This window comes from Rhea americana, unplaced genomic scaffold (genome assembly GCF_003343005.1).
Source record: "Rhea americana isolate MKP2758 unplaced genomic scaffold, rheAme1 scaffold_64, whole genome shotgun sequence".
NCBI lineage: Eukaryota > Metazoa > Chordata > Aves > Rheiformes > Rheidae > Rhea > Rhea americana.
The window spans coordinates 3,333,662-3,356,295 of NW_028186801.1; the positions used below are offsets into that span (position 1 = coordinate 3,333,662).

The window sequence follows — 22,634 nt, forward strand, 5'->3', positions numbered from 1 at the left end:
TTTTCAGCTGCGTAACCCAACGCTCGCTCTTCCCTGTCGGGCAGCGGAGCCAGGCGAGGCCTCGCGAGAGCAGCGGGCCAGGGCCCAGGCGGGCGGCGGCGACGCGCGGGGGGAAGGCAGGGCAGCGCCGGGGGCGAGGCGCGGCGCAGGGCCGCCCTGCGCAGGAATCGAAACCGCCCGTGCGGCTCGGGCGGGCCGCGCTGTGCCTCGCCGGGACCGTTGGTCTGGGCCCTATGGCGGCAGCCGAGGCGGCGGCCGCCCCTGCGGAGGCGGCGCTGGATCCTAGCGGGCTCTCCCCGAAGGAAGAAGGGGAGCTRGAAGACGGCGAAATCAGCGACGATGACAACAACGGCTCCTGGCCCTGCGGCGGGGCCGAGCCCGGCGGCGGCGGCGGCCTCGTCACCAGCAGGCCCTACTCGCGGCGCAGGCCGCCTCCCGGCCTCCGCGGGGGCATCTCCCTCTCCTCCTCCGCCCGGCGTTTCCCCCGCTCGCGGCACCAGCCGCCGCCGGAGATGGGCCACCTGCACGGCCACGGCGGCTATCGGCCCAAGGACTCGTTCCGCTCCCACCCGCCGCCGTTGCCGGCGCCGCGGATGCCGTCGGGCTCGCACTCCGAGACCGGCCCGCGGCTCTCCTTCTGGGAGCGCAGCCACAACGCCCTGGACCGATTCCGCTTCCGCGGCCGGCCCTACCGGGGCGGCGGCCGCTGGGGAAGGAGCCGAGGCGGCGGCGGCGACCGGGGCGGCAACCCGCCGGGCAGGCCGCCCGGAGGGGGAGGCGGCGCCGGGTTCAGCGGCAGCCAGGGCTGGAGGGAGCCCTCGCCTCGCAAATGTATCCTTGAGACGTGAGACGGAGCGCAGGCGGGCAGGAGGCCGCGCTGCCGGGGTGGGCCCGGCCTTAAACGTGGCCGACCGCCCTGCGGGAGGGACCTTCCCGTCGCCTGGACTCCCGCGTGGGCAGCGGCCGGGGCAGCACCCAGCGCGCTCCCCTCCCCCGGCTGTTCCTCCAGGAGACGCTGGTGGGAAGCGGGATTATTTCTGTGAACTGACTGGCAGCCGGGTTGAGCAGTCCCGTTTAGGGAAAAGGGAAAAGCGTAGCTTGAAACAAAGCCGTAGTCGATTATATCGCAGGTAGTTACTTTTCTAGCCTGAAGCGCAAATATTGCGGAGCGGGGTCAGTCTTTGGTGAGGCAGTTTTAATGTGTATATAATTAAAATGTCACAGTTGTAAAACTAAAACCCCAAGCTCGTTAATTTCCCATATTGGGCAATGAAGGATCCACTGTTCTTTTCATTTTTGCTTACAGCCCTTCAGAGGGTGTTACATATAGCTGAAGTCAAGCTCAGAGCTACTTTTTAAACCRAACTTGAACTGAGACTGTATGCATAGAATATGTTTTATATGGGACATGTGGGTAGGTAATATGAGAAAGCCCTGTTTCTGTATAAAGTCATATATAGCATTGCTTGATTTTTCCTACTTGTGCCAGGACCTGAGGCTTTGAAAGCTACTTGTTGAATCCTTCTATTATTTTAGACCCAGGATCACTTACCCATGTGTTAACTTTTTTACTGGAATATGAAGAGAATGTGTAAAATAGTGGTGAAGGCAGGTTCTTACTTAACTTCATCTAGTAGTGTTAGGACCTTACTGAAGTCTTTATACAAACTCTTCATTCAAGAATATTTTCTTATCTTGAGAGGCAGCAAGTGAATATGTGATTTGCACAAGGTCACACAGTAAGACAGTTCTAGTACTGAAAATAGATTTTTAAGTCTCTTAATTCGCAGTGTTGCCCTGAGCACCAGAAAATGGTGGGTTTCCATGCAGCGAGTAGTTTGTGGGACAAAAAAACCCACCCTTAACAGGCCTTGCAGAGTTTGTTAATACTAATATAAAACCTCTTTGTTCTTCTTAATTAAAAGAACATTCAGAAACTGATAGCTTCATTTTCAAAGCAAAAGAAATAAGTGAGACAATCTCTCTTTATGCCTAATACTAATACAGCTCTCTTTATGCCTAATACTTATACAGCCTTATGTTTAAACATTACAGAGAAGGATCTAATGCTACTGCTCCTTAATAAATGACGTTCAATTGTTTGTGGGCCATATAGTGAAGGAAGAATCATGAATTTGTGTGTAAAATATTACTTGCATCTTTCTTCCTTCGTTTCATACCCTTTCACCTAAAAGTTGGTATTACACTAGCCCCAAATATTAAGGTACCTTCATGTTGCTGATATTAGTGGAATAGGGTCATAATTTGTAGGCACAACTTCAGAAGAGGCTTTCACATCAATTGTTATGAGGAGGCTTGTGACCTGGAGTGGTGTTTAGATTTTCTCATGGAAAGTGAAATACTTAGATCTATTAAGAYCTCCATTTTTCTTCTTTATTCTTGATTTGCTTCTTGGAACTAGTACTTTGCACATGCTACATGGGAGCATATGAATGAGAGTGTATCAGTGACAGGATGGGATGCTTATTTTCTAGAATTCTTTTCTTTGGGTATTAGCTTTTAATAGGCTTTTTTTCCCCTTGTTTCTTCCAGTTCCTAGCAACCTTAAATTCTTATTTAGAGAGAGAACTGTGGGATCTTGAGTTTGAAACATGGGACGAAACGTCCCTTGACTTTGCCATTGAATTCTGAACTTTTTCCAGTATGCTTTTTTTCCCCCAGTTTCATCAGTTGGTCTATCTGTTTTTCATTGTATGATGAAGGTTTTTCTGAGTTGATTGAAGAATAACTATTTTTAACACGTTTTTATCTGCCTCTTATAACTCTCTGTAGTCTTGAATTTATGGATAGAATCATGTATTAAAAAACTACATGTATGAAACATTTATAAGAATTTGTGATGATTAGTCAGAGGCTAGCCAGTTCATTATCATAAGCTTAAAAGACATCTCAGATCTTTCTGTCTTGTTCCTCAGCTATAGATAACCCTAGAAACCTTACTGAAATAGTTTTATATCAAATAACTGTTAGACTTAACTAATGTTAAATCACTTAACTAATTTTGGAATCCTCTGTGAATACTCACTAAATCACTAGTGCAATTATGTTTTTTCTGAAGTAGAAATAAGTTGAAAGGGAATTTGGCAAATATGCCTGTTATAATTTGGTGTTGTGCTGTGCACAGCTCTTGATACTGTGATGTATTTTCAACATACGTACAGAATTCATTCAGATTATAATAGCTGGTGCTTGATTGCCTTTCAGATTTTTTTTCTGTAGTTTATCTTGACTAATATCTAGTTTTTGTGCTAGAGCTTCTGTAAGCAAAAAATTTCCTAGTATTACAGAAGTTGTTTTTGTAGGATACATACCAGGATTCTTAAATTTGTGTTAACTTCAACACAGTAAAACAATCCAAGTTCTTGATGCCTATTGGAAGCAGAAGACAAATATGAAGTTATCTTCCTCTTTGTTCAGTATCCCTGTATTCAAATATTTTAGCTTTGTTTTACTCTGTTTATTATTTTAAGAGATGACATCAGTGCAAAAGCATTTCAAGTTGCTTAGGCAGTGAGTCAGGTGTTATCACAGGGAGTTGACACTGAAAGTTGAATCAATCAAACCTGACTCATTAGTGGCCTAAAGTATTTTTTCCCCAGAATCATTTTTTACTGGATGTTTTTGCTTTTTAAGTTTCAAGTGAAAGTAAAAGGAATTGAATGCTAATAGGGAGAACTTCTAGGATCTTCTGGCTGCTTTTGGCTATATGTTTCCATTGCCTGCCTTGGGTAACTTGTCAAAACAGGCATGTAGACTATCTGTTGAGTGTGCATAATGAACCCATTCCGAGTAATTGATAATTCCAACCCTCCACTTAGCATTTATTTTAATATTTTGTGGCAAATGTTTAGCCCCGTTTCTCCCCCTCCCCCCCCCCAGTTTGATTATTCTATACCTCATCCCACTTATTAGGCTACAATTACTGCAGCTTTTAACTGTGCTGTGGCTAGATCTTATTAGCATTTTATGAAAGGATAAAATGAGTGAGAATGAATTTAGCCTGTCTTTTTCAAAATGTCAATCGTGGAGTCAGCAGCAGAGATACTAACTCTGGAAGTCTGACTTACTCTTTCAGGTGAGCTGTGGTATGGAACCTGCTCAGTATTAGAGCTACTGTTCCAACAGGGTGATGTGAGCAAGAGAGAAGACTCCTAAGCAGTTTATGAAATTGTATTTATTAAAATACTTTGTTGATTTGTTATATATTAATAGCAGATGTATCTTTCTACGTGCTGCTCTTACTGATTTAAAACTGAGTTTTTCAAGCTAGGCTTGAGATAAATTGAAATACAATGTATGAGAATGGGTTTTAAGTTCTGTTTGTCATAATTCTGTCTTCATTGGTAATATATTTATTATTTTAAGGTTATAAATATTTTAATCTTACTTTTCTTAAYCAATAATTCAGCCAAAACATTTGGAAGGTCCCCATCAAGAAAACAGAACTACTCTTCTAAAAATGAAAACTCTGTGGAAGAAAGTTTTGAGGATCTGCTCTTAAAGTATAAGCAGATACAGCTTGAGCTTGAATACATTAACAAAGATGAAAGACTGGCCCTGAGCAACAGGGAAGAAACTGAGCAACAAGATGATGATAAAACTGTGGACACTGAGGACCAAGTAACTGTAGAAAATGACAGTATTACAACGGATGCTATAAAAGAAGTATCTCCTGAGGAGAAAAATCAGGTTATAGCCTTTCAGGCATTTGAACTAAAACCTCTCAGACAAAAACTGCCTACACCAGCTGAGAGAAGCAGATTWAAAAAAGTCAAAGAAGGAACAAAGCAGTCATCGCAAAAATCTGAAGTCACAGAATCCAGCCAAGGTAAGTATTTGTAAAGTTCTTTTAGCTTGCAATTTAAGCATCTCTTTATTTATTACTGTTTGTTTGAGAATAGTCTATTTTTTAAATTAAAATACTGGATTGTATTTTTAAAGGAATTAACTCTAAGTCTTTTGTCAGGAATTCTGTGATGGGTGTTTCTATCATTAGTATTCTGATGTGCTTTTTTAGAAAGATTAATGGAAAGAACTTGCTTCCAGGGAAGTTTGAAGATGAATGAAAAAATGTCATCTATTTATTTTTTTTTTCTTTTCTCATAGTTATAAACTTAGTTGCCCACTACAGCTCAAATTAAGATGATGTTTCATGCAAGAAGATAAATTCTCTGTTTCTGCTTTTAGTAGCATGACTCCTCCCTTTTCTTCCCTCAGCAGAGGCTGGGTCTTCTCAGTGACAGAAAATTATGGCAGAAGGAGCTCTAAATCTGGATATGACATGTTGCTGAACTATAACCCCCAAAAGAGAAATCAACCAATTCTTAATTAGCCAGTTATAATTCCCACTCATGCTTCTTCCAAAGAAAGAGAAATGAGTATTAAGCCAGTAGTGTTTTAATAATCTGTACAACACTCAGTTTCTTTTCCTAAAGTAACTTGGAGTTCAAGTAACAGCGTTTTACTTTTGTAAAGCTCAAATGTAGCTTTATGCTGAATGGTGCCTTACAGTAGCTTTGTAATTTTTTTTCACTATGAAGTGGCATGAGGAGAACCCTTTAAAATTTTAATTCTGATTTTGACAAACCTAAAAATGTTACTCAAGATTAAGTGATATATTTTCTTCCTATTTTAATTAATTCCTTGAAATTGCTTTCAAGTGCATTTTTTTTAATTTGTGTCTTTTAATACACTAATGGATAATTTGGTAGAAAAGGAAGGACAGGACTTGAAACAAGACTTGAAGGTTGTAGTTGTTGTTCATAGTGCAAAATCATTGACTTAAGAGTTTTCCTTCTGTTTTACGTAGTCAGTTCTCTTCTGTTAATGCAAAAATATTTAATTCTTATTTTGAACTGACAAATATTTGATCTTTTTATTATGTATTTTCTTTAGTTAAGAAGTGTTTATGGGACTTTCTCACCAGAATTATTTTGGTCATAATTGATATTCACAAATAGTTGAGGAATCTTGTTGTTCAGGAATGGAAAGGGTTTACAGAAGAAATATGTATCTGGAGGATAGAATAAGCATGTTGAATAAAACTGAGGTAGTTCTGGACTCCAGGTGGAGAGAATGATATTTCAGACACGTGAACTAGTTAGCGAGAAACAAGTTGCCATGGTCACCTGACCTGTAGTTTAAGTCATAGAATCATAGAATGGTAAGGTTAGAAGGGACCTCTGGAGATCATGTAGTCCAACCCTCAGCGTAGCCCCGTGTGGGGATTGAACCCACAACCTTGGCATTAGCAGCACTGTGCTCTAACCAACTGAGCTAAACCTGCCCCCAATCTTTGAAATTCCTTTTAAATCTGCAGCAAACTAAAGCAGTTTGCTTAAACTGCCTGTTCTTAGGCTTCACCTAATTCTAAAAAAGGTGGTCTACCATGGCTGAGGATGTGCTAATGCATATCACATATCATCTTATGTTAGCTAATCTGTCAGTGTGCCCACGCCTTCAATTTGAGTGGGAAGAGACAAAGTAGTAAATGGAGAGATTAAGAAAGAGTACAGGTGAGTAATTAGGAAGAAGATGAAGTAAGGTAAGACTAGAACATTGAAAGTCAGAATGATTCATATCTTAAGCATGAGAGTATAGGAGGCAAAACCTGTAAAGGAACTGAAAGAGAAGACCAATCATTAGTAGTTAAACCACCTAATTCTGTGTATTTTTCCTTCATATCTTTCCCATTATTTTTTTTAATTGTCTCTGCTGATGTAGTTTTTAGTGGGAGATATGAAGAAAAACAACAGATCTTGATAGCAGAATTAAACAGCCTTTAGGAAGAGAATAAAACAGACTTTCTGTAAAGCGAAAGAGCTATTCTAAAACCAAAACTTCGAGCAGTGGACGTTGTGTACCTTGACTTCAGCAAGGCTTTTGACACTGTCTCCCATAACATCCTCCTAGAGAAGCTCAGGAAGTGTGGGTTAGACGAGTGGACAGTGAGATGGATTGAGAACTGKCTGAAAGGCAGAGCTCAGAGGGTYGTCATCAGTGGTGCGGAGTCCAGTTGGAGGCCTGTGGCTAGTGGAGTTTCCCAGGGCTCAGTACTAGGTCCCATCCTGTTCAACTTCTTCATCAGTGACCTGGATGAGGGGRCAGAGTGCCTCCTCAGCAAGTTTGCTGATGATACTAAACTGGGAGGAGTGGTATTTTGATGATGTAGATTTTATAGAATGTAGGTTTTATAAAATGCATTAAGTTCATGTTAATGATTATTAATGTACTGAAATACATACAGTATATTCTGTTGTATACAGTGAATCAATGATGTTGATAAAGTATCTTCATATGGATTCAATTTTCAACATTTTTAGTGTAGTTCTGTTTTGAGTCTTATGACAAACTCATTCAAAACCATGGTATTTTTCTTCTGAAAGGTACAGAAGACAAAGAAACATTAGTGCGAAAGCTTAGCACTTCAGATGTTACATCTGAAAAGGTAAGAAAGTGTTCCTCTGTTAGCTGAGACTTACTGTGTTAAGATATTCTGACGSCTTTTTCCCAATTGCAGTCGACAAACATTTTGTGAATAAGCTGCCTCTATTCTTAAGGAACAGCTCTGACCCCTACAGTAGGATTTTTAAGCTTTGCCTTAGTTAAAAAATTTTGAGACAGACTTTWAAAGACTTCTTGAAAAGTGTACTCATTAATGTACTCATTAAATGACGTTTCTTGACTTTTTATTTATTCATTTTTTTTTGTCTTCTTTTAAAGTTGTTTGATGATGAGGAGGAGATGTCTGAATTACAGCTTAGGCTCCTTGCCCTCCAGTCTGCTAGTAAAAAATGGCAGCAGAAGGAACAACAGGTGATGAAGGAAAGCAAGGAGAAATTAACAAAAACAAAAACTGTAACACAGAAAGTCAAAACCAGTACAAAAACACACTCAAAGAAAACTAGTGCTACAGGTAATATGTTTAATGTTGTTGAAATAACTATCAATAGTATGTCTTTTGAAATAAAACAAAAATGCAATACATAGTGTGAAATGGTGGGGGAACGTGCCTTTGATCTTCTGTATAGAACCTCCGTTATTCACAGAATACTTCATGTTCCTGRAGAATGTAGGATTTGGAGAACCATTTAGATAATGTGAGGTTGATAACTTTTTTTTTTTTCATTTAAAGCCAAGCAAGCTTTGAGGAAACAACAGATGAAGATGTCGAAGAAGATGCAGCAGCAAAAGGAACAAGACAGACGTCAGAAAGAGGAAGATCAAAGGAAACAGGAGGAGGAGGAGGAGAGAAGAAAAAGAGAAGAAGAGATCAGAAAAATTAGGGACCTCTCAAATCAGGAAGAGCAGTACAATCGGTTCATGAAGCTAGTTGGAGGAAAGAGGAGATCGAGAAGCAGGGTAATTAATTTTTAATATGGTATTGAAGTGTTATGTAGTCGTGAATGATTCCTGCTTTTACACTCCTCTGCTCTCCCTATTCACCTACCCACCCCTCAAAAAAAGTATTTCAGTAGATAGTATTTTATCCCTTGCTAGCTAGCTATTCCCTTTGGTTTCAGTATGGTTTTGCATGAGTTATACTCTTGCAAATCAGTGACAGATAAGCGTTCTCCTTGTAAAGGTATTTTGGGACATGGGATATTTGGGACAAAGCATGAGGACTAAAGAACCGTTTGTAATTTCATATGAATCAATTAATGAAATATTCTAGGCTTTCATCTCTATTAGATTGCTGTTTTGTTGCCATATTTTCAAAATTATTCTGTCTTTAGAACTTCAGTGGCTCGCTTCATTCAAAATATGATCTTTTTATGGTTTGCCTCTGTGGTATTTTTCTGATTTGTCAAGGTTCAAAACTTGGTCAGACACAAAACATAGCTGATTACTTAATTCATCCTATAATGAAGCTGGTGTTAAATTGATAATGTATGAGAGTTACAGCAGTGGTCATCTTGCTGCATCTGTAGATATCTTCATTCTTTCATCTTGAGACTGGTAAAAGGCACTTGAATGGGTTGTGTTCTGTCTTAAAACATTGGTACGTTACAAAAAATACATATTTCTTTAGCATCCACTTTTTTCAGTATACTCTTTATGTACAGCTGCTGCGGTTAGATGCATGAAGTGGCTAGAGTTGCTGATACTGTATTGAGAAATGGACAGTTGGGTGAGCTGCGGCTCCCTATTCAAGGCTGTGTTATATAAGAGTCCTCTAATAAATGGGAGACTGAGGCTTGAAATGTGTGACTGTAAGTGCTAAAAACATAAAAGCAATCAAAATGTCTACTCTAAACCTCTGAGATACAAATTGAGAAATAATACTCCCCCCTTATGCATATTTTCATGCTCATTGAACTTTCATTGTCATCTGTATAGCACTATGCATCTGTTAAACAGTGTTTTATTAGTTGATGGTGCCTTGGCATGTCACTCCAGGACAACGAAAGGATTTTTCACCTGAGRCAACAGCTTTAGAACAATTAGAATATGTTTCATCTAAACCTTCGATTTTTGTCTTTACTTAAAGATGATTCTTGTGCACGTCTGCCTTATTTCTGACAAGTGTAGCTTAGGTATTACTGGTAATTACCATGACAGATTCACTGAAACAAGAATAATTCAATTCTCTTTGGCTATTACAGGACTATATGACCATGGCAATTTGTTAAATACGTAATGACCTGCTCTGTGTTCAAACATTGCTTTTATATGTCATGGCCTTTTCMCCCACTGCTCTGAAAAACTCTAGTTTTAAAACTGGTCTTTTATTTGTTGAGTTGCAGTCAGCCATGGATTTGATTAAAAGTTCACTTTCAGCTTGCTCTTTTTATATACACCGAGTAGAATTGTATTAGTAAAGCAACTATAATACAAAACTTGATTGTCTACCTTCTAAAATTCTGTTTTAATTAGTTTACTTTAAAAGAATAATGGAAGACAGCTAAACTAAATACATGTTTTTGTATGTTTAGTCTTCAGATACAGACCTGAGATGGTCTTTAGATAAGCAATCTACAGATAGCGCAGGAGGGATATATCAATATGATAATTATGATGAAGTCGCTATGGATACAGATAGCGAAACTAACTCTCCAGGTAAGTCTTTTTTCCAGTTTTTCCTATATGATGGTTGATTAAAAATGGTCAAAAAGTATGAAATGAGCTATGAGTTTAGAAGGAAACTCATTCTTTTGAGGTGACATGCACTCATACAGCTATAGAACTATAATACTTCAATATACCTGCCCTGTTTTTATGCAGATTATTTTCAGGCATCTATACTGTCACGAACTTTTGAAGGTCTTCAGGCTTACATTTTTGTAATTGCAGTAATGTGAAGTATGTTCTTTTACTTTCCAAAGCAGTTGTATAGAAAGCAGAATCCCCCAGGTGKTGACTGAGTAGAAAGCACCTTTGCAGGAAGGGGCCTGGTGGACCACAAGCTGAACATGAGTCAGTAGCATTCATTTGGGTGAAAAAGGCTTACTGCAGCTTGTGCTGTAGTACTGAGACTATTATTGGGCTGAGGAGGGGAGGCTATTAAGGGAAGTGCTTATTCCCCTCTGATAAACACATCTGAGGACTGCATCAGTTTTTGGTTTCCCAGTATGAGAATGATACTGATTTACTGGAAAAGAGTCTAGTGGAGGATAGTGAAGTTCATTAAAGACTGGAGCACATGATATGTGAGAAGAGGCTGGGAGAGCTGAGTTTCTCTTGAGAAGAGAACGATGAGAAAGGCTCTTACTGCTTTCTTCAACTATGTAATGGGCAGGCTATAGGGGAAAGCAGAGGCAAACTCTCCGAAGAGTGTGCCGCAAAAGAACACAAAAAAGGCAACATACAAAAATTGTAACAAAAGAAATGCCAGTTGCATATAAGGAAAATATTTTTTCCAAGGAGGATGGTCAGACACTGAAACAGGTTACCTGAAAGTGTTGTGCAGTCTGTATCCCTGAAGATACTAGCTTGACTGGATAAAACCCTGTGCAACCTGATTTGTCTTCAGGGCCAGTCCTGCTTTGAGTACCTAAGTTGGGCCAGATGACTTCCGGAGGTCTCTTTCAATCTATTGTATAACTTGAGTCATAGAGTCTTGCTAAAGCTTCACTAAGTGCACTTCTATTGGCCATAGTTACTCGTTGTTCATTTATTTTCATTTTTTTCCTCTTTCTTGTCAACTTTCCTTACTCATTAGTTTTCTAACGTACTGTACCTGCTGTTTTAATATGTAAGCGGTGTGAGTCTTTTCTTGATGAAGCATCTGAGGCTCTATCAGTTTCAGCAGTGCATTTGGTCTGCCTCTGTCCCCATTTGTATTGTATCTCTAGTAGCCAGGAGTAGTAGGAATCACTATGTTGAGATTTATAATTTAAAAAGGCATTGTGAATTAAATCAAATATGAAGGCTGCACAGCTGGGGAGTACTTGTTTCATATGCAAGGTAGAAACAGGGCAGGTAACAGTATTCTGATTTTCTTTGAATATATGTAAAAGAAACTATACACCATGCTTAGTCTGGTGTTACCTTTTAAAGTTATGTGTATTAAAAATTTGTCTGTTTCTGCTGCAGTAAATCAATTTAATTATAAAAGGAAATTGCTGTTCAACAATTACCTACCCAATTTCTTGTTTGATAAATTTTGTTTTTAATTACAGCTTCTTCTCCAGTACAGCCTCCTTTCTTTGAGTGTCCAGTAGGATATTTTCCACCTCCAGTACCACCAATTTCCTTGCCACTGCCACCTCCAATTCCAGTAAGTAATCTTGGAAGGAAACTCTTTTTGAAAATGTTAATGATTCTCATTTAGTGTCTTATTTCTAATCCTAAAGTTAAGCTTAAATTTAAAAGTTACTTGATACAATTCTGAACTTTGTGATTCCCTTGAAATATTTACTAGACTTATGGTTGCTTTTTAAACTATTAATTTGAGATACTTTTGGCTGATCCAGTTTCCACTTCAGTGGAGGTGCTCTCTGAGCTAAAAATTTCTCTTCGTTGTTATTAGAACTGTGTTATTTCATAACAGCAAGCAAAACTTGTCTAAAGCATATTGGAAAAATAATGGATTGGAATTTTAAGTGTAAAGGAACTTTTGCATCTTATCTCTAGGACATGTATGTAGATATGCTTACTCTCTAGCTCATTCCTTGGGGAGAGGGGAAAAAAAMCAAAAACACTCACCAAACAAATTGTAGCTTATCACAATCCTCCTTTCCAACTTTATGCATTTTGGCTCTATGCTGTCTGTCTTGTCACTCAAGAGTTCATGTGACAATGAAATTAGGCTTTTCTGTCACACCACTGTTTTCACTGAGTGTATGTGAAACTCTTTAGGAAAGCCATATAAATCTGTCTCCTGAGATGACAGATCCCAAATTTTTGACTAAAAGAAACAGTTGCTTTTTTTGTTTAAGATGAATTTATAAAACTRTATCAGAACTTTTTAATGCAGAGTAAATTAATTCATTGGCACTGACCTACCAGGTCAGCCACGTTTTTATGGCCAGTTCTGAATTCTCATTTATACTTAGTTTGGATATCCTTATTGTTTCCAGCATCTTGGTAACTAGTAAGAATTTAGCACTGCTAAATCCACTGTAGTTTTAATTAGTTCTAAACCATGAAATAACTTGTGTAGCTTCACCTCTGATAAATAATCCTTAAAAAAGTCTCAAAACTTTCAAATACTTATTTTCCTTTTTATCTCAGCCTGTACCATCTTTGAGTCAGCTTTATGTGGAYGGCATTTCTTGTATTTCACTTGAACCACCTCCACCTCTCCCACCTCTTCCACCTGAAGAACCTGAGCAGCCACCAAAACCTCCATTTGCAGATGAGGAGGAGGAAGAGGAGATGCTCTTAAGAGAAGAGTTACTCAAGTCCCTAGCCAACAAACGAGCTTTCAGATCTGAGGTACTTCACTGGTTTTTTGAATGTAAACCTCTAGATGGCAGTCTCTAGCTAAAACTAAAGACGACTTGCTAAGTGAGGAATACAGGCTCCTTCTATGCTGCCTTTTTGTTGCCTTAAAAACAAATTTTCTGAATTTCTATCACCCTCTTCTTCCCAAAAGAAACAAAATTTAAAAACAACAGAAGATATCCTTTGAGTTTGTAACTTGCAGTTTTTTTTTGTTCCTGAAGGAATTATGAAACTTCAAGGTACTGAAATTTGAACATTTGATGAAAACAAAGATCTTATTTTCTGCTAAGTTGTTTATTATTTAACAGTCAGTTAGGAAGCAAAACATTTGAACTTTGTTAATCCTCTAGCAAATGGAATTGTAAGAAACCTGCCAATTCTAACAGTTAACGTTTCAGAGGGGGGGAAAAGGGAGAGGAGGGGGAAAAGGAGAAGGGAAGTTTGTGGGTTTGAAAATTCAGAGTGTTTTTTGGCAGCATTAAAAGGTCACAGGTCTCCTGCGTTGTTAACCTGTGAATAACTTGCATATTCTTGGATGCATTTTTTGGTGTAATCAGAGAATTGCAAGATCTGTGCCTAATGTTCAGACRATGTGTTTAATTTGTGCCTTGGAACTTGGATTTGTATCTTTTTTTCCTTGCGCTTACTTTTTTAAGTAGCTGTATATAGTACGTGTTCTTATGACTATATTTCCTACTTATTTTATTAGGAAACTTCAAGTAACAGTGGTCCACCTTCGCCTCCTGTTCCAGATAATTTTCAATCTGTGCCAAGAAGCAATCTGTCCGCAGTCAGTATTAATACCGTGTCTCAGCCACGGGTACAGAATACAAAGTTTGTCAGAGTACCAAGGCCTCCCCGAGCAGTGATCACAGTAAGCAAATATTGGTGCTTTCTCTTAGTATGACAAAAAAATTGAAGCTGTCCCAAATTCAAGTGAATAAGCAAATACACTTAAGTTTTTCTAGTGATCCAGTGCAGAGCAGTGTAGCATCAATTAAACACATGAACTGCTGATTAACTTGATAATTTGTATGCTCTTAGGTTCTGGAAAGAATTTGACCCTGATTAATAAAGAATTTAACATTTTAGGACAGCATCAAAACAAGCATCTTAAGTCAGATGAATGTGRGCTTATGCATTCCAGTTGCAAATACGTATTCAGTTCATGGAACCAGGCTAGTGTTGGTTTGGAGTAAAATCTGTGAAATGCATAGAGTGATCATCAGGTCCTCAGCACCAACAGATCTGTGCTTGTTGCACCACCTTACTTGCTGATGTAGGTGATAACTACTAGAGCTGAGTAATTTGCACTAGTTACAGGTACTAACTTGTTTAAAATCCACAWATGATATATAAATTTTCTATATCCCAAGCTATTTCAAAGAACTTACAGCCAAACTAATGTTTGCAACACACTAGTCAGAAGATATTTCTTTGTATTTTTTTAAAAAGAAAAAGCAGTATCAATGACTCCAATCTATTTAAGCGTTACTGAAATTTGTGTTGCTTATGGTTTTATTAACTCTAATAGTATTTGATACTTCTTAATAGAGCCTAAAAAACGAATTTGTAAGAACTTATTTTTTGAATTGAAAATTAATGATTTTTGCTATGTGATCACTAGATATACACAGGAGTTCAAAAATAAGGCTGTTAACATACAAATTGTTCAGACTCCTGAAATCTAATTTCATAGCTTTGGGGGCTTGATGGCTTTTGCGTGTTTGAGTATGCAGTACCATATTTCAGAACAGCCTTTGAGTTACAGACCCTTCTCATTTTACTTGTGGAGTTGAAGACCTCTGCCTAGTGAAATAGCTTACTGACATTGCTTTGCTTATTCAATTACTTCTTGCAAACCTTTTTTAATGTAGTTGTGGACATTCTGGAATTTGTTTACCACAGACTGAAACTGTGTCCTAGAACAACAGGAAGAGATCCTGCATTACAGCTGCAGATATTTCCCAATTTAAACATAATTTTATTTTGTGCTTTAAAAGATGCTTGAAATTAGTGACCCTATTTTGAGTTGGAGGTTAAACATGTATAACTATTTTATTGTCTAAATCTAGATCTACCTTAGGAAGAGAGGATTTAAAATGTCACTTTAAATTGASTCTTTTCAAACCAAGGCTACATAACATCTTAGGTTAATCTAAATTGTTTGTTTCGTCATCCTTTCTTGTGCTGGGGTAGGCAGTCATCTGATCTTTAATGAGCGGGTTCAGTTTGCAGTGTTGGCAAAACGTCATTAATCTTGTTACATATGTTCTTTATGTACAGTTGATATTCTGCCAGTTTAACTGCCTGAACAGCTTACTGACAGGTCAGCTAAGTATAACTGTCAGACAAGAGGCATCAGAACTGTGTGGCAGAGGTGAGGGAGTTCTTGTACATGTGCCACAGTATTTCTAGTGCAAACCTGATTGTTACTTCTCAATTACTTAAAGATTTTGCTTGCAAATGGCAGATGGTAACTTTCTTTATTACTGAAATAATTCGAATTGTAAGTTTGGGAAGGTCAGAAGTTGTGGTAGTGGAACCATAAAAATGCTGCAAATAACAGTGAATAGGTTGAAAATRTTACATTCATCTTACAGTATAAAGACTGGATGCTAGAGAGAGTTCCACAACTACTTAGTTATTTTTTGGTCCATTCTGGAACTGATGTGTCATACTGTGCCATGCACTAATAAGGAGTTTAACCTTCTTATTTGGTTATCTTMTAGTAAGTACATACTCAGTTGTGTCTACTTTCGTATTCTTTTGTTCTTGTTATAAAACGTTCTGTTCTTCCCCTCCCTTTTTGCCCTCTTTCCTGACAGCTTCCAAAGCACAAGTCTGTTGTAGTTACATTAAATGATTCAGATGATAGTGAGTCTGACGGAGAGCCCTCTAACTCAACTAATAGTGTATTTGGAGGTCTGGAATCTATGATAAAGGAAGCAAGGAGAAATGTTGAGGTAAACATTACYGTTATTTAATAACTTCTTTGTAATGATTTGCATTGTATATGTTGACTTTAGCAAGGCGTTCGACACTGTCTCTCATAACATTCTCCTAGGCAGGCTCAGGAAGTATGGGTTATATGAGTGGAGAGTGAGGTGGATTGAGAACTGGTTGAAAGGCAGAGCTCAGGGGGTTGTGCTCAGTGGTGCAAAGTCCAGTTGGAGGCCTGTGGCTAGTGGAGTTCCCCAGGGCTCAGTACTGGGTCCCATCCTCTTCAACTTCATCAGTGACCTGGATGAGGGGGCAGAGTGCCTCCTCAGCAAGTTTGCTGATACCAAGCTGGGAGGAGTGGCTGACACACCTGAGGGCTGTGCTGCCATTCAGAGAGACCTGGACAGGCTGGAGAGTGGGCAGAGAAGAACCTCCTGAGGTTCAACAAGGACAAGTGCAGAGTCCTGCACCTAGGGAGGAATAACTCCCAGAAGCAGTACAGGCTGGAGGCTGACCTTCTGGAGAGCAGCTCTGCAGAGAAGGACCTGGGAGTGCTGGTGGATGACAGATGACCATGAGCCAGCAATGTGCCCCTGTGGCCAAGACCACCAATGGTCTCCTGGGGTGCATTAGGCAGAGTGTTGCCAGCAGGTGGAGGGAGGTGATCCTGCCCCTCTACTTAGCCCTGGTGAGGCCTCATCTCGAGTGCTGTGTCCAGTTCTGGGCTCTGCAGTATGAGAGAGACCTGGAGCTACTGGAGAGAGTCCAGCGTAGGGCTACAAGGATGATCAGAGGGCTGGAGCATCTGCCCCATGAGGCTGCAAGAGCTGGGCCTGATTAGTCTGGGGAAGAGAAGACTGAGGGGGGATCTTATCAATGTGTACAAGTACCTGAAGGGAGGGTGTTAAGGGGGTGGGGACAAACTCTTTTGCAGTAGTACCATGCAACAGGACTAGAGGCAGTGGGCAAAAACTGAACCACAGGAAGTTCCACCTGAAAATGAGGGGGAATTTCTTCCCTGTGYGAGTGCCAGAGCACTGGACCAGGTTGCCCAGAGAGGTTGTGGAGTCTCCTTCTCTGTAGATGTTCAAAGCCTGCGTGGATGCAACCCTGTCTAACGTGCTCTTGGTGACCCTACTTGAGCAGGGTTGGGGCTGGACTAGATGATCTCCAGAGGTCCCTTCCAACCTTACTGGTTCTGTGATTCTTTGCTTGTTGTTCRGAGTATAAAGTTTAGAACTGGGTCAGTAAATACTGGATTACATCAAAAATGGGCAAAAATGAATGCACTACACTTGTCTGGACCATTACCTTGTGGTTTGTATTCCACAAGCTGATTGAAATGTTTCTTTGGTTATGAAGAGTATTGTGTAGATCCAATCTGTAATATATTTTGGTTTCATTTTTTTTCAATTAAAACTGAGTTTATCTTTAATTACTAATGGAAAAGAAAGAAACCACTGACTTAAGATCTTACTTGCCTTGAACAACCTTAAATATTTGCTGAAGTGCCTCTTAGAAATAGCAGTCAAATAGATGTATTTCATTATCACTCACATAAGTTTGATTTGGACCTCTTTATAACAGGCCTCAAAAATCAAAGCCGCTCCAAAATCAGAAAAAGAAAACGATCCAATGAGAACTCCAGAGGCTTTACCAGAAGATAAGAAGATAGAATACAGACTCTTAAAAGAAGAGATTGCCAGGTATAACTGAGTTTTATTGTTGCTGAAGTAAAATTTTGTGGTGCATTACTAATTTATTTTTGTAACTGGAAGAAAAAAATCGAAGTCCGAAAAACCTTTTTGTTACCTTCATTCCCCCCCCCCCCGCCTTCTTTTTTTAGAAAGACCAATGAAAGTCTTTAGGTTTGAACTGACTGACAGTAGTTGAATGTAGTTCTGGAAAACTTTCTCTAACTTGAAATGTTACTCTTAGTAATTCGAAGATGTTAAAGCATGTTGAATACACAACAAAGTGAATGTTAATGAAGTTAGTGAACATCTTTGTTTTTACCATCTCTGTTTTAGTCGTGAGAAACAACGTTTAATTAAAACTGATCCACTGAGGAACAATACATCACCTGCAAATTCCGATGGTGAAGTTGATGGAATTGGTAGAATAGCAGTAGTGACTAAGCAAGTTACAGAAGCAGAAGCAAAGCTTAAGAAAAACAAGTAAGTCTTTTACTATCATAGATTCTTCCTTTACTTAGAAGAATTAAAGCTGTAAATAACTTTTTTCATTGAGTAGCCTTTAATAGAGCTGGGCTTAGTTTTCTGTTCTCTTGAACTATTCAATCAATATGATTTCTAACACTGACTGCTTTCAGCTGTGTTTTCATTCATTGACCAGAACTTCATTTCCTCTATTCAGTAACTGAAATGTGGAAACATAAGCATACTTTTCACTTCTCAGTACGCTTTCTTGGAAGGTAGAGTGCCTCACTGTTTGAGATATGCCTGATGGATTTAAATGAATTAGTATTTTCTTTGTAATAGGTATGCTATTTGAAAGTTTTCTTCTTAAATATGCCTTTTTCATGTTTCTCACCTTTCCTCCCAAGTTGCTGTGGAAAAGCATTTTAAGTGCTTTGCGAACTCCTTTTCTGTTTTTCTTGTTAATCGCTTATTACTACATGGAGTTTTGAACAAACTGGTTTGTGTTGGACACAAACTGAAGCAGAAGTTTTCCCTGCTTTCATCCACCCACTTCCTCTGAGTCTGCATCTTGCTCCTTTTGATGCATAGTTTTCTATCTTTAAACACTGCTGTGGCCTTGTAGTATGGCTTGTAGTCTGCTGGTGTGTGTATACCCTGGAAAAGGATCAGGTTGTTAAGTAAAACAGATAGGTTTTTGGATGTCTTGAAACTAAAAATGGCATTAAAGATACACCACTTGCTTATCTTCCACTTGCCCTCGTAGTTGTGTTTTCATCTGATTTATACAGAGTTGGTGAAGTTGGTTACAGAAATTGTATGTATGGTCAGTACTTACTGTCTCATAGATGCTAAGGCTGACTTGAGAAACAAGTTTTATTTGATAGGTGAAAAACAGCTTTTTGAGAATTACAGATGAGCAGTGATAGCTGTGAGAAACTTCACTCTGAATTTTTTTTTTTTGTTTTGGCTTTCCTATTTTTAGACTTCTCCTGATGAAGGATGAATCTGTCTTGAAACATTTGTTGCAGCAAGAGGCAAAGAAGAGAGAGAATGTTCGAATTGCTGAAAATAAGATTAACAAGCTGGCTGAACAGCTACAAGCAACAGAGAAGATCCTGAATGCTAATAAGATGTTTCTCAAGAAGCTTCAGGAACAAGTAATTTTAATTTTGGAATCTTTGTGTTCTGTAGCTAGGAATGTTGGAAAGGGAACCTTGATGATTGATTTTTTTTTTTTTTTTTGGATTAACTTAATTCATTTCTATATCTTTTAATTGCGTTTTATTATGTGATGCTATCTGAAAGTTGCATCTTACTATTGTACTTTTTTTTTCCAGATTCATAAAGTTCAGCAACGAGTTACAGTAAAAAAAGCTCTGGCGTTAAAATACGGGGAAGAACTTGCTAGAGCAAAAGCAGTAGCAAGCAAAGAAATTGGGAAACGAAAACTGGAGCAAGATCATCTTGGAGTAAGTCTGTCACATGGTCTTAAACCATGCTGTACTTTAAAAACAGTAGCAGTTTTGGCTAGGAATTGCAGCTCAAATGGTACAGGCAAATGGGAAGACTTTCCAAAAGCACTGCTTGATCTTTGTTCCATTTTTTTTTAAATAATTCAATAGAAAAACCATTAAGCATTTAAATAAGAAAACTGTTAAAAGCCTTCATTTCCTTGCTAGACGTATGCCATAAATAGATACACAATAAGAGAAATTTCTACCTGTAGCCATCAAGTACATTGTTAAACGTAGTAAAGGCACTGAAGTGGACTCTTGATTTCATTCTTCTGAAAAATCAAAATGTAGAAAAACAGGGCTTAAATGCGTTTGTCATTTTTTTTTCTCACGTGTATTTGTTTTGTAGATCACCTTTTAAATGTAATCAGAACTTCTGTTGAAGACTTGTATACAATATAGACTAATTTTTATTGAAAAAATCTGCAAACATGCCAATGGAGTTGTGGCAAACTATCTTGTGGTTTTCCTGCTGTTTATTGAAATTTTCTGGGAAGAGTTTAAAATACATTCTTGCAAATTCAGAGTTAAATATGTTGCCCGTATTTAATTTGCCTCCTGTCAAAAGATCAGTAAGTAGGAGAATGAAATTAAGGGATTTTTTTTTCTTTTCAGCCAAGCAAAATGTTGAAATTGGAGAATTCCCCTGCATCAAGTCCAAAAAAGCATTCAGCAGAATTGATTGCACTAGAGAAAAAACGATTGCAGCAACTAGAATATGAATATGCGCTGAAGATTCAGAAGCTGAAAGAGGCCCGTGCACTTCAAACCAAGGAGCAATCAAATATTGCCCCTCATGCAGAAGAGGAATCTGAATTTGCATTACCTCAGCCATCACTTCATGATCTTACACAAGATAAATTGTCTTTGGACAGTGAAGAAAATTATTTTGATGATGAAGTTTTGTCTAATTCAAACCGAGAACGAAGGAGATCTTTCAGAGAATCTAATTCTTTTACTAAACCAAATCTTAAACATATGGACACCCCAAAACAAGAAACTATGAACAAACTTTCTAAAAAGGCAGCAGAGGAGCCTGAACTTTTCCTTGGATTGAATATTGAGGAACTTAAAAAACTTCATGCTAAAGCTGACAGTTTRAAAGAGCTGTTAATGAAAAGTACTGCCTTTGTAACACCTAAGGAGGACCTGTTATGTGGTCAGGTAAGTGCTTTAAAGCTAAACGTTAAAGTTGTTTTTTATTATGTGGTATTAAAATTGATGTTTATCACTTCATCTGTTTCTTAGGAAATTTCGGTGGACATGGATTTTGTTTCATCGCAAAATAAACAAACTGAAGTGAAACCATTTCCATTTGGACCATATCATAGTCCGCTTCTAGTATTTAAATCRTACAGGTATGAGGATTTTAACAGCTGTTTTGACTTCTGTGTGTATATATTCTTTTTTTTTTTTTGTCTTCACTGCTCTTCCTTTGTCTTTGGCATCAAGGTTTGTACAAATTTTAGTGAAAAACTTGACTATCCTGAAATAAATTTTCTGTAGTTCAGAGAATTGTATGATTTTTTTTTAGTTGCTTTTCACCTGTTTTGCTGGATCCTTTACTTCTGTACAGTATGCTGGTTTTATATTGTGTTGCATTCTGTTTCCTATAACTGGATTGCTGCCTCGTATACCTAAATTCAGCAATACTTGTTAAACTTTTGAAAACAAGATTTTTATGTCCAATTTGAGGCAATCTGAAATCCAGTGAATGCTTCACAGTATTTTGATTATACCATCTTTAAACTTGCGTAGAATTTATATTGTTCAAATTGAGACTGAGCCACTTGTCCATGTGTGAGTTCCTAGTCAATAGAAAGAGACATTACCAGTGATTCGTCTTAAAGTAGGTACCCACAGTTGTACTTCATTCCGTTGCTCTGACATGTCTGTCTCTTTCTGGTGACCAAAAAAKAGTCCTGTTTGTCCTCTTTAACTTCTAGAARAAAAATCTGAAATACGAATTGGAGCAGTTATATCTTATCATGTGCTTAAAARTACTTTATTTCACAGCTGTTAAATAGCAGAAGACAGAGCAGGAAATGGTGATGGAGTAGTTGGAGTAGTTCTCATATCCTCTTAGGTTGTAGATTATGAAAGGCTTGCTTCCTGAAGGAGCTAGGAGTCTTGAACTTGGCAATGTCAAACTTAGGCTACAGATTTAAAACAAGCGTCTGTCTACTCAGCTCAGACTGGTTTGTACTTGTTTGCTAGTTTTAAAGTCTGTGTTTTGTGCTGTGTTTTATCAGGTTAATTTTTAGTATTGCACTTTATTACTCTCTTTGTCATTGACCATATGCTCTCTAGAGCACGAGTACGAATGTTAGGATTACGCTGGAATTTTTCAGTAGTTTCCTATCCAGTGATTTCTATACCTTTTTATTTAAGGGAGAACAAGATACTAGAGCAGAATCTGTGTAAATTGAAGAATACTGTTGTTGCCTCCCTCTCCCACTATTTTCCATTTCCTTATCTCATAGGTCAGCAGTGTTTTTGATTATAGTATGATTTTGGAAATAATGAGACTTAATGAGACCTACTACTGGAAACAGCATTTTTTTCTTTTGTAATCTTTTGTTTAATAAAACTGATGTCTTAGTTTGTGTGGCTTGTCATAGTAATTCACTGTTTCATTTTAGGTTTAGTCCGTATTTTCGAACCAAGGAAAAACTATACCTCAGTTCTGTAACCCATAGCAATATGATTGAGCCAAAACAGTGTTTCTGCCGTTTTGATTTGACAGGCACATGTAATGATGATGACTGTCAATGGTGAGTTCTTTTTAACCTTGTTCATCTGATGTAAATATGTAAATTTTCTAGATGTCTGGCTCCAAGACAAATAGACGTATTTTTCATGTCTTTGAAAGGTCTGGATTTGTGGTCCAATGGACAAGTTCTACAAAAGAAAGTTATTTTTAAATACCCTACTTCAGATACTTGGTTAGGTGGGAGAAAAGTTTTGCACCTAAGCTGTGAAGGAGGAGGCTCTTTAGATAAAAATTAAAACAAATTAAAAGTAGTATAGGCTTGCTAGAGAATGTTTTTGACTGCTTTGTAATTCAGAGTAGACTCCTCCTTCAGTATAACTTCAGACCATAACG

General features: G+C 38.4%; 1 protein-coding gene across 3 annotated transcripts in view; it reads left to right on the forward strand.

Annotated features, from left to right (window-relative positions):
* The first annotated feature begins 23 nt into the window (after positions 1-23).
* ZFC3H1 (zinc finger C3H1-type containing) overlaps positions 24-22,634 on the forward strand; it is a 41,256-nt gene continuing 18,645 nt past the window's right edge. For 2 of the 3 annotated variants that reach the window (XM_085320563.1, XM_085320564.1), the window contains exons 1-17: positions 25-831; positions 4,430-4,849; positions 7,407-7,468; positions 7,744-7,936; positions 8,156-8,382; positions 9,957-10,080; positions 11,643-11,740; positions 12,697-12,900; positions 13,619-13,783; positions 15,738-15,875; positions 17,440-17,558; positions 17,883-18,029; positions 18,997-19,171; positions 19,352-19,483; positions 20,144-20,692; positions 20,777-20,886; positions 22,171-22,302. In XM_085320563.1, the coding sequence (XP_085176689.1) occupies positions 234-831; positions 4,430-4,849; positions 7,407-7,468; positions 7,744-7,936; positions 8,156-8,382; positions 9,957-10,080; positions 11,643-11,740; positions 12,697-12,900; positions 13,619-13,783; positions 15,738-15,875; positions 17,440-17,558; positions 17,883-18,029; positions 18,997-19,171; positions 19,352-19,483; positions 20,144-20,692; positions 20,777-20,886; positions 22,171-22,302 (3,593 nt within the window). In that variant the 5' untranslated portion in view covers positions 25-233. Of the gene's footprint in view, positions 832-4,429; positions 4,850-7,406; positions 7,469-7,743; positions 7,937-8,155; positions 8,383-9,956; positions 10,081-11,642; positions 11,741-12,696; positions 12,901-13,618; positions 13,784-15,737; positions 15,876-17,439; positions 17,559-17,882; positions 18,030-18,996; positions 19,172-19,351; positions 19,484-20,143; positions 20,693-20,776; positions 20,887-22,170; positions 22,303-22,634 lie in introns of all 3 variants that reach the window. The other variant, XM_085320565.1, reaches the window with a different exon arrangement.